At 32.6% G+C, this 15047-nt stretch overlaps 1 protein-coding gene across 6 annotated transcripts in view; it reads right to left on the bottom strand.

Moving 5' to 3' along the window:
• Nucleotides 1-331: 331 nt before the first annotated feature.
• The window catches only part of LOC128997987 (myelin regulatory factor-like protein), an 83149-nt gene continuing 68433 nt past the window's right edge, over nucleotides 332-15047 (bottom strand). For 5 of the 6 annotated variants that reach the window (XM_054423876.1, XM_054423881.1, XM_054423879.1 and 2 more), the window contains 6 exons: nucleotides 14630-14699; nucleotides 11016-11113; nucleotides 10598-10706; nucleotides 8306-8465; nucleotides 7311-7491; nucleotides 332-4105 (listed from right to left, as the gene is read on the bottom strand). In XM_054423876.1, coding sequence (XP_054279851.1) covers nucleotides 4022-4105; nucleotides 7311-7491; nucleotides 8306-8465; nucleotides 10598-10706; nucleotides 11016-11113; nucleotides 14630-14699 — 702 coding nt within the window. In that variant the 3' untranslated portion in view covers nucleotides 332-4021. The remainder of the gene's footprint in view (nucleotides 4106-7310; nucleotides 7492-8305; nucleotides 8466-10597; nucleotides 10707-11015; nucleotides 11114-14629; nucleotides 14700-15047) is intronic. The other variant, XM_054423877.1, reaches the window with a different exon arrangement.

The raw sequence follows: 15047 nt of genomic DNA, 5'->3' as shown, positions 1-15047 counted from the left end.
TAATTGTATAGGTACTTTAATAATTAGAACATAAAGTGTATATTTTATCTAGTTTGTTATTATAGGCTGCATCTATGAGTCATACCAATTTTTGGGCTACAGAGCCACCTCATTACAAAACCTTTCATTCCGTAATCATATCTTGGAAGCTAATCAAGCAGATGTTGCTTGCATTGCATGTTTCATACGTAATTTAATCTAAATAGTATAATTTCTTACAAGTTACCGTGCCTACAGACACAATATGTAGTTACAACGATGTAGACACATTGTTTACAATGAACTAAAATAAAATATTTATTTGGCTGGATTAATAAAAACACAAATCTAATAACTCTCTTAGCACTTTTTATTTGACATTTTACATTTGTACCACAGACAATAATTATTTTGAAAATCTATAGAATATTTTTATCCACTATAATATTACATATTCTTAGTGATTATCTTATAAGCTCAATATATATGTAACACGTAGAAATACCAAATAAAAATATAGTAATATCATATCTGTTGAAAGTTTAAATTTAACCACAAGTTGAATTTTTAGGTTAAAAGAAATTCTTTAACACACAATGCATCTAATAAAGGAACATCTATGTGAAGTTTCCATTTTTGGAAATATATACAATCTAATACATACATAACAAAAATTTAATTTCAAAAGTGGCCTCTTGTAGTCCAACGCTCTGTTGTGTCCTCTTGTAGTCCAACACTAGTGGCGTGTTTGTTGATGCTCTGTTGTGTGACAATCAGACATTGATTGCAATATTAGTTGTTTATTTCTATAATCATATACTGCTGAGTCATAAGCTTACTTTCGATTCGTAACATTGACGTTCGTATCAATCAGTAAAATGGCACAAATTTTATATTTACTGACTTTTTGACAAAATTATCCAAAAACACAAAATGTAAACAACAAAATATTAACATGTCCACTACAGTAAGCCATCTCCATACATCTTGCTTACCACTAATGACACCTATGGAATGTTTAAACTCCATACAATATATTAGATTAAACTGATGTTAATCCTTAATTGGCTACTAGTATAAACATGAAATACTAAACAACTTAGGAGGAACTTAAAGCGAGAAGGTACCCTTGTAAAATGGAAAGACAAGTAAATTAAATTTTAAAATACTTAAAGAAAATATGGATGAGATTCCTTAGATTTTACAAATCCAAACAAGATGATTTGTCAGCTTGATAAATGGAAGGAATAAAGGAAACCGATTACTTCACCACTAAAGCACACATAGCTTAAGTATCTACTAATAACGATGATTACGACTAAAGAAAATATATTCATGATTATTTAGTATTTACAATAAATTTTAATCTATTGCTTTAGTTCTGTGTATTGCTCTAATTTAAACGTTATTGTTAATCCAAACAGTTAACAAAACTAGATTACTCATTTCATGTAAAAATTGTACATTTACCTAAATATATTTCACAAATACTTCAGTTAAATTGAATATAAAAAAAAAGTTCAATTTAATTTTAGAATTTTACGGTTATAACATTAAGATTTTGGTTTCTTCAAAGTAAAATCGGTAGCCGTGTGACTATGAAAGATTCTTTTTTAAAGGAATGTTTTGTTTGGAATTGTTTCATGAACTTTTTACATTATACATTTAGCATTCAAAACCAAACAGTTTATATCAATTGGCTTTAAATTAAAATGCTAGTAGAAATATAAAAAAAACACTTAAGATCTTTATCAAAATCACATTCTATGTTACTTTCTATTATAATTGCAAACAATATTAGGAAAATGAAATGCAAAGTATTATTTTGTACGTACATAGTTAACATCTAATGCATAAACTCATACTTAACTTTTGTAGATAAATCTAAAAATGCCTCAGAACTTTCTGAATAACAACAAACAACTACTACAATGAATATTTATGATATAACTTAGACACCACTAAAAGTCACATTTATTAGACCAGTTTTTTTAGCACTAAAAGGAAAATCTACATTAAAGTATGCTGTATAACTCATTTAAAATATCACATGATAACTCCAAATCCTACTTAGCCAAAGACGTCTTTTTAAAAGTTGAAAATACTGCAAAATAGCAGTATAAAATACTTAGTTGATTATAATAGGTTGTTTATTATGTATATTAACATGTACATAATTGTCATTTCTGATTGTAAGACTTTATTGCTTGGTTTCATTACCGTAGATATACAACAAACGATCAAACTTCAAAAGGCAACGTGTAAGACACACTGTTTAGTTGTAAACAAGACAACGGTATATACTCTGCTTTTTAAAATTAATTCAAAATGTAAATCAACATTTATTTACACGCTATTATTTTCTAAGTAAATATTTCTATGTGATAAATGATTGTGAAAGAAAAATCCAATTTAGTTATAAAAACATTTATCAAAACTATCTAATGCTACTGCTAAGTATAACATGTTTGATATTTAGATAAAGACAAAGATTTGTCAAATCTAAAAACATTATTACAACTAATAAAAGTTAAACTTTAGTTAAAAACACTAACTTATTGGAGAAAGTTTCGCTAGTTTATTGTAAATTACACAGAAATTCTTAACTGAAGACAGTAGAACTACGATTATCTGAATTGATTTGGGATTGGCTGATTCGGATATACAGATATTCAGTTAATTGTGTATACCTTGGGGGAAAAACATAAACATGCATTTTAAAAATCAGAATTAAATTGAGAAAGTTTCTATAAATGTAATGAATAGAAAGTATGTGAACTGTATTAAAAATATTCATCATAAAATTGCACCACAAAAGTTAAATTGGATACAGTACATACAGTTGCTCTTTTAAATATAGTATAGTGTATGTATTTCACTGTTCAATGTGGGTTAGCTTGTTAGAAAATCTAGAGCAAAGTGAGTTGACGTATTTAAACAATAATATTGAGCGGGAAAGTAACAGCGTGAGTATTTTCGCTCACATTGCTACTGTCACAGAATGGGGTATTATTATTATCGCTACACGCTCTTCTGCTATTATTTTCTTGATTTCTATTATTTCAGTCAAAATCTATTTGAGTAGTTGAGGTTCGGATAATTGGATTTCTACTGTAATACCGTAATGCAATGGGTACATTTAACTAACAGAACATGCACATATCTAACTCTACCAGTAGCAAAATACTCCAACATATGGATTTAGTTGTGCTCATTTGACTTTGTTGTCTTGATAACTAGCTAGGTTTAATTTTACATGGGCACGTAAGAAAATACTACTCTAGAATTACTTTTTGTATTAAATATCATTTATAAATTGCGTTTGAAAATATCTAATAATATTGTATGCAGTTTTATATGCACACATGTATAAATCAGAAACAAAAACTGATAGTATCCATGTAATGGATTCAATGAATTTAGCATGGGAATTAAAAATTTTAACTAAAATGTGATAAATTAAAGTTAGATATATACATGCATAGATATTGATAAACTGTAAACTGAAAAAAGCTTTAGAGAAATGGAAACAGTTATGGCATGGAAAATGTAGTTTTCCCAACTTGATTCTTGACACTGTAGGCTATAGATAACAAAACCTCTTTGAACTAATGTGACTAACTTTAAATTCACTTACCTTACAGTAATATCTTTATTTAACATTTTGTACTTGGTCTTTATATTTACAATGATGTAGCAAAACGAATCATAAGATAAAACATTTTTGTGGGAATTATCAAGAGCTTTTCCAATTAGAGGTGTCAATTGGACCAATGAGATTCTGAAAAGCCGAATAAACTTTAAATACTTACTGTTTTGAAATAAAGTATGTACAGCCTAGGGTATAACAAACGTAGAAACAAACAGGAACACAATATTATAATGTAATAAAGGAATTACAAAAAATAAATGCATAATAAAAAATAATATATGGAGAATGTGTAACGTAATACACATAAATGCAACAAAATGTCTCATCTGGTTTCAAAATGAGACAAACTGATATGCAAAGATATTACATAAGGTGACGGAAGGACGGATGTTAACCTTGGCAGGCCCTGTATAGGTACAAGTTGTATTCTGCAAAGGAAGTTCCAATCCTCTTGTCAGGCTCACTGCAGACAGTCTGCAAATAAATCAGAGTACAGCAAATATATTTACAATATATCTTACATGAACATGAACATTGTTTAGGCTTCACAACCTTCTGCTGTTATCTTGGGTAATTGTTTAGAGTCAAAACAAACAATAAATCACTAACTAATAACAAGTTCACATTCCAACAGCCGACCAATCTTGAACAATTTACTATTCACTTATTCTATTATAATGACTACTTTTATTCTACGACAGTTAATTAGTACCTACATGCAGATTGAAAAGCGTACACAGAACCTAAATTAACTTGAGTGAATAATGGAAAAATTTCTAATACCACAAAAATGAGGATTCCAACAAAACAATCACGGAAGAGGATGGCGACATCTATAGCACTGCCTAAAAAGTAGGGGTCTCAATCCCGGGCCTTCAATCCAATCCCAGGATTTCGGGATTCGTCTCAGCCGATCCCGGGATCAATCCCAGGATTATATAATATTATGATTTTAACTTTTTAGCCATTTTAAATGAGCGAGAAGTCCCCTCGTTGAGTACTTTAATGTTTTAAACTGGCCTTACCAGTGTTACACTGAGCAATGTTTCCGTTTTCTAAGTAAATAAATATAACCACGCGGAACTTTCATCGCTCGTATTTCTTATTTTCAGTGTATAAATGTTGATATGTCACTCTAGAATATAATAAATACATCTAAAAAATCACGAGCAACCGCACTCGCACGTAGGCTATACGTCACGCTAATAGATAGATTAAAGATAGCTGAGAGAAAAAGATAAAATGGGAAGAATCACAAGTAGCAGCGTAAAAATTTTATTTTGACTGACAGCAATAAAACAATATAATATACTGTAAAACAATAAACCATCTGCTTATGTAGTAGCGTGTGTATGAAAAACGTAATTTTAGATTGTAAGAAATTTAATCACTACACTAATGACCAAATACGATGATAAAGTTATAGACCCTAAATATAAGCAATCTTAATAATGAGATTATAATCGTGAGTTTATAGTTATATTTGATGGCTTCAATGAAAATAATACTTAAATTTCCGATTGCAATGTTATGTTTGCTACACGAATTGCGTTGTTTACGTTTAATGTCAAAAGTAAAGCTCAAAATAACTTGTAGGCCTACTGTAATTAAGTTAAAACTAATGTAATAACATTTACAGAAAGTAAATCCAAATCGTCTAAAAACTGAAACATATATTTAGGCCTACATTCGTTCGTTATTGATAATTAAATTTTCCAATCAAAAAATATAATTACTTATACCATTTCATATAATCGTCCTAAAAATAAAGAGTATGTGTTTCAAGTGTTATTAGACGTATTTTTATTAATTTTCCGTAAGTAAAAGACATCAAATTCACAAAAAAATCAATATAAACATAGGTTTTGCAGTCCCGTTAATCCCGGGATTGAAAGTCACCAATCCCGGGATTTCTAGGTATCAAAAATTGGCTGGTATTCGGGATCCCAGGATCATAATAAAAAGGAATGTGCTGTGATTGCGGAAGACAAAGATGATGTCACAAGGCCGCAGGAGATGGTTACCATGGTACCACTATCAAGGATTATATGTAAACACTCAACTTCTGACTAAACACTAGCCATTGTTGACTGTATACTGAAGCGTGGCATTTAAATTTAAATGTTCCTTTTTCAAGTGTTCACAAAGAAAGTGTTAGTTATATATTAAATATGAGATGTTCTTTTGTGATAAACATAAAATATCTAATATATTACTCATATATTTTTATTGAAATAAAACTATTTTTTCTGGACTAAATATCTTAAATACAAAGTTCATCTATTTCATCCTCCTTGAATTTTGAAATATCTTTATTGATTCTAAAACATTAACCTGTATTAAAAAAATAAAAAAATAATTACAATGGTAATGGGTTAGTAAGTTTATTTCTAATCAAAATTCAATTCCTTATAAGTTTAGTTATTCATTATTAGAATATATTTTTGTATTTGTATTCCTAGTTTATGATAGCAACAATTGAAAAAATATTGGCTTTGAAAAAAATGAAAAATTTTCACATTCATTATAAACTGGGTTCCTTGTTTCATCATCCTTTTATGAACTTACTTATATTTAACTCTAGATTAAAAGATCAAACAGTATTTAGAAAATAATATTTGAGACAGATAACAAATAATAATATCATTAATTTATTATTTGTTTTTACAACAAACTTATATAAAAAAACTTAGCTTGAAAAAAGGTCGAGACTACAGTTGATTTCCAAAAGCACAACTCTAAATCTGCTCCAACCTCAGATTTTCAGGCTCTCGCACCTTTAATTTTGGGTTTTGAAGGGAATTTTCTTTATTATATTTATTATTATGAAGATTTATCCCAAGAAATATTGATTCCTATCCTACACAAGTTTCTATAAATGAGATTGTCTCATCCAACAGTTATGTAAAACAATGATGCAATCATTTATAAACAATAACCTTTTGAGAAAATAATTTCCTACAATTTATTCAAAGGTAATTTTATTCCAAATAGTGTACTGTTCATATAATTTAATTGTGGTGAAAGTGAATTTTGTTTGCATTAATGTCATTTTCATTGCACCGTGCCAATGTCCTAAGGTAAGAAATCAATGCCAAATTGTCTGAAATAACAGTTTGAGCTGTTTCATGTTCAAGATAAAGTATCAGACAGATTCACACTGTCCGAGTACAATATTTATAAAACATGGTGAAGAGTTTTATGCTTAGGATCTTATGAAATTTAGACTTAAGAGTCCTTGGAGCCTAGACGTTCTAACTCAAAAAACAATTAAAAAACTTCAAGAAAAATTTCTAATCTCACAGTTTTCTAGATATTTTAAAATTACAATCACTCTGGTATTTGAAAAAAATATTTTGAGGTGGTAAATAACTCATTGACAAATGGAAGCTGTTTGAAATGAACAAAATTACCATTGCTCTTTTGGCGGGCAAATCCAAGATGGCTGTTAGCTTCCATGGACTCCATTGGAGAACAATTCAAAACTAAAAGAAAATATCTAATCTCACAGTTTACTAGATAGGCCTATTTAAATTACACTCACTTTGGTATTTGAAAAATATTTGTGGACGATAAATATCTCTACAGCAGCTGTTTGAATTATCCAAGATGGCTGCTAGCCTCCAAGGACTCTTAATGTTCCAAACGTTTCATGGGCAAAGGACGATTTGACACTAACCTGGGCTGAGGAGTCTGAGTAGGGAAGTCGGAACATGAGCATGACAGCCAATGAGTGACCCACGTCAACTCTGAACCTATCATTGGCAATCTGCTCGATTGTAGGCACCCCCTGATTGGTCCATGAACACTTGTGAACCCTCGTCTCTCGGCAGAAGTGCACTCGGCCTCCAGGAATGAACCTGAACCAACATGTATAAATAATGTGATACACCTGACAAGGTTCAGGCAGTGCACTTAACCTTATAATGCACCTGATCGGGTACACAACGTCTAAGTTTTATAATCTCTTAATTGACTTTCAAGTAGACATTTAAAGCTATTTATTATCTCCTCACTATTAATATGCTTTTTTTCTGTAGCACGCTAAGAACACAAAATTTTTACCTTTTTCTTGGAATCCTAGCTAATAGGGAAATCTTTTTATACATTATTTTTTAACCTCGATTTTTCAAACAAGTTTATCTACCAAGGTACATGACACAGAAATAGTGCCTCATCAACCCTTGGTAGTGTTTATTCATTTAGGTACACAGTCAAGTAAAATATAATGAAAAATATTATGTGTATTATTGGCATGCATTCCAAACAAATTACATAAAAAGCTAAATAACTGACTATGTGTCATATTGAAGGGAAACTAGGCCCCGTTCAGTTATAAATAGAGGGTTTTTACTACCGAATATAGCAAATTTTACTCTTGAGGTGTTGAAGTTTTATGTGAAAGATGTGAAATCAAACATAGAACATAAAGGGAAAGTTTGCTCTTCATAGTCACACTTTCTTGCAAAAACCAGTTGACAATACCAACTGAAAAGTTATTTTTACCATGATAAAGTTGACCTACAGCTTTAAGTTGGCTCTGAACAACTGGGTGACAGCTAAGAGTAACGAGTGACTCAATCCTCTAGGATACAAGTCACTAGAACAGGCATGCCTCTTAAGCAAAATTGGTAGCTATCAATGTGACATGTGGCAAATGTTTAAGGTACGTACTTGAAATGCAAGGTGATGTTTGGATCAGGTAGATAATTGTTTAGGGACTCCGCACAGCTGAAGTTATGGGGAGGAAGGTAAGGATCGGTACTGCAGTGGTCCACTGATGCATTGTAGGCACTTCCGATAACCACCACGCTGATCCCTCCCCGCTCTACGGCTGCACAAACACATTGTAACAATGATATACCACCATACGTACAATTGTACAATATACTAGTGATGGTCGGATCCGGATATCGGACTACCGGCTAGAACCGGCACCCGATCGGATCCGAAAAATTCCGGATTTGGCTGGATCCGGTTTTGAAGGATCCGATTTTTCCCGATTTTTTTATTAATACAAAGCTGTCTGTATCCATGTACAAGACCAATTTTTCCCCAATTTTAACACAAAGCTGTCTGTATCCATGTACAAGACTATCTGTGACTGTGTACAAGAAGACTATCTGTGTCTGTGTACAAGAAGACTATCTGTGTTAGTGATGGACAAGACCCGAAACTTCGAGATTTTTTTCATTTTTTCAGCTTCGGGCAGGATTGAATTACTAACAGGATATTTTCGAGACAAGATTATGGGCCGTTAGCTAATCATCAAGGTACAAAACTAAAATCTAGAGGTGTGCGGATATCAAAAAAATCGGGTCGGATTCGGTACGGCAAGATACATGCCCTTGTTATTTGCATCAAGAGACAAACACTGAGACATGGCCTTGCCATATCAATTCTTTGATATTAATTTTTTTATAACTGTCCATTAAATCCCATCCCGCAGGAATTAAAAAAAATCCTGTCTCGTCTCGTCTCGAAGTGAAAAATCTAGTCTCGCCCATCATTAATCTGTGTACAAGAAGACTCCTCTAAAATAAGGAAACTTTAAATCAGCAGCAAGTTTTATTATATCCAAACTAGTAAATGGGTTTTCTGGAAGTCTTTCAATTATTTCCTATGAGTAATTTTTTTTTACTTTGACTGACAGATCCCGTATAAGGTCTCAAATAGAGCCACTTACCACTTTTATTTTTCCACTTGCAGGCACATTTAGGATTTTTTTCTTTTTCCCAACAGGTTTTTTCTTTCTTATTTGTTTTTTAATTTTTGAAGTCTTCCCTTTTCCCCCACCAAGTTTTGCTTTAGTTTTCATTATGTTAGTAACTGCCCAGGGGGCAGCTCTCTCACCAATACTAGAGTCTGAAGCTTTTACCTTTTCCCAAGCTAATAAGCTGTCAGCCACTGATCTAATTTTACTATCCTTTGATCTTGAGTATGCTATATTGTCGTTTTTGCGTGCAGCATCCAATTTATTTATGCCTGAATCACCCCTTGCTTATCTCTTCCTTAAATTTGTTCCAGGTCCACAGTACTGATAGCCGGGTATGTGAAATTCTACAGGTAAAATACCCTGTGTCTGTGTACAAGAAGACTATGCTGTGTTCTAACTTAGAAAAATATTAGATGGGGGAGTCTCGACTTTTTATTCACCCTGTATGTACACAGATAATCTTATTGTACACAGACACAGGGTATTTTACCTGTAGAATTTCACATACCCGGCTATCAGTACTGTGGACCTGGAACAAATTTGAGGAAGAGATAAGCAAGGGGTGATCCAGGCATAAATAAATTGGATGCTGCACACAAAAACCACGATATAGCATACTCAAGATCGAACTATAGTAAAATATACACAGATACCCTTTACCCTTTTGGTGGTTGTGCAAACTTAGCACAAAGTTTTTAATTTTATGCTTTTGAAAAGTTTTAGTGTCCACAAAAAATGAGGAATTATGGGCTCAACTGGAGATTACTCTATATATCAGATATATTAACCTTTAAACATTACCAATTTAATTTAAAACAGTATTATATAAATTGGCATTCTGTTAATTAAGTTTTTTCTTAACCCGCCCTTATGACAGTGTGTATCTGGATCCGGATTCGAAGATCCGGATCCAAATCTTTCAAAATCCGGATCCGGAACCGAAATTTTCTTGGATCCGCCTATCCCTACAATATACTGTATATTACTTAACAGGTATTTAAATATTTTCCAACTAAGAGTAAATGATCACCGAAATGTGAAGCCATTCTTATTTTTACTAAAGAAAATTTGATCTTCCAAACCTGTAGGAACAATAAATCAATACAAAGCAACTTAAAGATTTTTGTTGTACTAAACAATTCTTGATTAAGAATTTTACTAATTGTAAAATATTTTATAGTAGTATTTCTATAGTGTATTAAGTATTCAGTTATAGTAGTGTTTAATGTCTCAACCGAATTAAAACCTACCTGCAGAAAAGTCAGAAGATGAAAAGGAATTCTCCTGTTGAATGAAGTCATCAGCTGGTTGTTTCTTGTGAGGAAGTAAATTATCCTTCGTAGGTATCCACTCTCGCTGCTGGAACATTGTTTTTAGTTACCATTGTTTTATCTGACTCAAAGGGAAATGTTATGTCACAAAGGAGATGATTGAGGAAGAAGATAGTAGGAGGAAAAGATGGCTGAAGAAGATTGTTTATTTAAAATCCTGTGTCTTGGAGAGAACTAATGTAAATACTCAATAATGTGACCAGTTAATAAAGGTATAATTTAGATTTCTGTCAACACTGTAATTGAATCCAACTTTAAATAAAACTTTCGCTCTGATTTAAGTGCAATATTGGAATTGCGAAAAAGACGATTATTTCCTATCTTTTAAATTACAGACCTGCTTAGTTCCCACTTCCTTGCTGAGAGCATCCTGAGAGCCGTTTTCTGAAAGTTCTTCAATGGCATTGGTGGCTGGAGTAGCATCAGGCCTTTGAACTGCAAACAAAATTAAATCATTAGAAGCACAAACCTTACAGTATTAACCCTTTGCGGTCGAATGGCGAGTATAGGTCGCCGCCCGCCATTTTGCCGACTGCTCAAAAATGGCGACCTATAAGGACCCAAAAAAAAAAAAAATTCAAAACTCAAAAAAGTGTTTTTTTTTGGTTGAGTGGCGAGTATAGGTCACTGGGCGCCATTTTCCTGACTGCTTGAATGGCAATCTAAATTCGCCGGAAAATGTGGAAAAAATTCGACCTCGAAGGGTTAACTGCAACTGTTATTTATTTATAAAACTTTACAGCTTTTCAACATTGGAGGAAAATCCTATGGGAAAATCATATAATATCTATTTTATGTGTGTAACACAGTTCCACTAAAAGTTGTAATCTCCAGGAGATTAACATCTACGCATCATCGTGTTTGTTGTGGTGTCATGCACGTTGTATGCATGATTTGCTTTGTGAGTGAGTACACTGAGATTCCATATACATACATATACATTTGTGTCATACAAAAAAGTTGCTAAGTACAAATAAGTTATAAGTACTAAGTCCTAAATAAGTTAGAGGTGTGCGGATATCCGAAAAATCGGGTCGGATTCGGTTCGGTTCGGGTATCCGTATCCGAACCGGGCCCAAATTCGATATCCGACACTATCCGTTATATATCCGACTTTTTCGGATAGACAATATTTTGACGTTTCGGACAGAAAACTAAATCTCCATAGCCACCATTAGTTTCCCTTTCCCAGGACAAAATTACAGCAATACGTTTCCAACGACCTAACAGCAAACGGCAAAGAAGCCGTATGATGCAATACTGATAACTAGTTTAGTCCTTATCGGCTGTTTTGCTTTACGATTAGATTCGTCTGGAACGAACAGACATAAAGCAGAAAAGAACTACCATGGTCAAATGAAAGTCAACTCGTGCTTGTCTCGCTCTTGATACTAGGGGCGCTGTGTAATAGTTTTTTTACAGTACTGTTTCAAAGAAGAAAAATCTAGCCTACTACTGTGATGTTACGTAAACAATAGATTTAATGTTTCCCGAAAAAAAGTCAGAATAGAAACAATAGAAAGGCAACACAATATAAGGGTGCGAGGGGTTGGGCAATGACCTCGAAAGGAGCGCGGGTAGTGAGTCAAGTAGGACCGGAGGGGAAGGGGTGGGTAAGACCTTGAAGCTATATATAGACTTGCACTACTTCCCTAAACCTAAAGGACTGGCCGGCGGCGAGTGGTATTCCAATCACAGGACAAGATACGTTGTTTTTTGGGTATTCATTGCCCGGTTTGACTTTGGATTGTCTTACTGTGTAGAAACTTTGAATAATAAAAAATAAAGTTAGAACTAACCACGATTATTTAGCATTGATTGTGTACATATTAAATGATTAAACTATAGGGACCATGGCTATATACAAACTTTTGCCGTGATTTTAATTTCAACATCAAAATACAAAATTGCACAATCGTGATATTTTAGGTCATTGACCTTTATTATGCATCCGGTATTGCTGTTTCAGAAGAGAAGCACGTTGATAAATTATAAATTGATATTCCCGTAGTCAAAAAGAATTATTTTATAAACCTATAAAACTAAATCATAAAATCTTACATAAAGATAACAATAACGGAAATTGTAAAAAGGGTATAAAGATAACAACGTCGTTATTCTTTCTCTTGGTTCTTCTATTTCTTGGGTTTCCCTTCATCACGCATTCAACAAGTTGCCATGGTTACTAATCACCCATGTCGTTATCAGCTTTTGTGACATAGCGCACAGCAGGGGGGTAAAGCTTGACGAAAATCGGTTAATTTTTACCTATTATTTAATTATCAATGAATGTACTACTTTATTGGTATTTGGTACTGTATTAATAATCGGTCAAAATGGCCGATTTTTGTCAAATTTTACACCAAATTTATTGAAATTTTAAGGTGAATATTAATAAAACAATTATTACCAAATATTTGTATTCATTTAAAAGATTGATTTGTGGTATTGGGTTCCCCACTGAGTGCAGCCGAGCGGCACTAATGAGGGTCGGACCTTCTTGAGGGTGAACAATAGACGGCTTATCAGACCCTCCCCTCCCCCGTGGTCTGGAGAAAGCTTGTAAAATAACTATTGCACAAGCGTGACTTGACATTGGGCTGCTTCAACTATAATTTTGTCAAATGAACTGTGATGTTTCAAAATCAAAAACAATAATTTCGGATTATACTGCATAACAATAATGGACTGCAATTATTGTTGAACATACAATCCATTTTTAACAAACTAAGATTATACGATTCAAATACAATTATAAATAAAAATTATCTTGGTATTTTACTTGGTGTAATGAAGTTATATAGGCTAGTGTAATTCTCGGTTCATCAAGGTTCTACTGAAGGTATGTTTGGCAGTGAATAAGTGTAGAATGCAATTTATAAATTCAGGGATACACACCTTTTACACAGTTATAAAGTCTAATTTAATTGCCCAACGTCAAATCGTGAGCTAGTCTTAGTGCATTAGTGATGTTTTCTAAACTTGGCAAACCCGCAAAATGCCACTTAAGGCCAATAATCCGTTCCAAAAGCGTAAGGAAATACAATGTGAAAATAAACTTGAGATCGAACTCCTTGGCTTGTGAGAACCAGGAAACAAGATAAAACATAACCTCAAGTAAACAAGCCCAAACGTTTGACATCAGTCCTGCTGAGCTAAGGTGTTGTGTGAAGATTTTGGCTGCTAGTGTACTTAATTCAAGCAACCAATTTTGAAAATAAATGTTGTGAATTGTGATTTTCAAGAGAGAGAAAACTGTGGACTAGGCTAATTTGAAATTCTATAGTTCAAAATTGTCATTTAAGTTTATTTACACAGCTTTACATTGTTTTATAGATTAAAAATACATATGCAGCTTATTATTAACCGTGCCGAACTATCCGAATCCAAAAATATCCGAATCCGAACCTCCCAATATCCGATCCGATCCGAACCGAGCCTCAACTATCCGATCCTAATCCGATCCGAAATGAAATTTCACCATCCGCACACCTCTAAAATAAGTACTTATAGGATACACATTAAAACTGAGCTTGTTTGAGAATATAATTTATAAGAATTAATGAATCAAATGAAAAAGAATTGTTTTTCCTTCCACCTAAAATAACTTAATAAGTGTATTGATCAATCAGTCTTACATGAAATCTTTGTGAATTGGATATGCTGGTTTTGATATTAACTAATTTAAAGTTAAAGTTCTTCCGTGAGATAGATCACTTTCATCAACTATATTGACACAACCAAAACTCACAATGAATACTGAATTTATTTTGAATTGTTTTGCTTAATTTTGATGGCACTTAACCCAGAATACAATATTGAACTATTTCTTCAGAAACCTCAACAGAATACAGCCCTGATTAAATTTCAGAAGCACAAAAATGATATAATACAATTAATTTTCATAGAAGAATTTCTTATCGTTAGACTATGAGTAGACATATAACTTACACTGATAATTCTGCTCCTGGTAAGATATGGAATTATCTGATGGTGCTGAGGTGGAAGTGCAGCAAAAGGTCTGAAAAATACAAAGGTTAAAAATACATTAGTGCTAATAACAAATAAAACAAATTACACAACAACACCACAACACAAACAAACAAACAACAAACAAATTAACAAATTCTTGACACAAACACGATACAGTTTACATACATTTATTTTGCTTTTATGTACTGATGTGTCAAAATCGAACCACAAATCTCCAAAAAGTTTTGGAATTTTCAGTTTTAAGATTTGATCGAGGAGTTATTCAAAACTCAAAAACAAAACTGCTATTTTTAGGCAGTTTGATTTTTTCCTTGGCCGGCCTCGAGTTTTTGTAAATTTTGTTAATTAAATGTTTCTTTGTGTGTATGTTATGTGT

The sequence above is a fragment of the Macrosteles quadrilineatus genome, unplaced genomic scaffold (genome assembly GCF_028750875.1).
Source record: "Macrosteles quadrilineatus isolate MER2022 unplaced genomic scaffold, UCM_ALF_1.0 Scaffold_7__1_contigs__length_78375512, whole genome shotgun sequence".
NCBI classification, from domain to species: Eukaryota; Metazoa; Arthropoda; class Insecta; order Hemiptera; family Cicadellidae; genus Macrosteles; species Macrosteles quadrilineatus.
The sequence above is the reverse complement of the archived record's forward strand: the minus strand, read 5'-3'. Positions and strand labels throughout refer to the sequence as shown.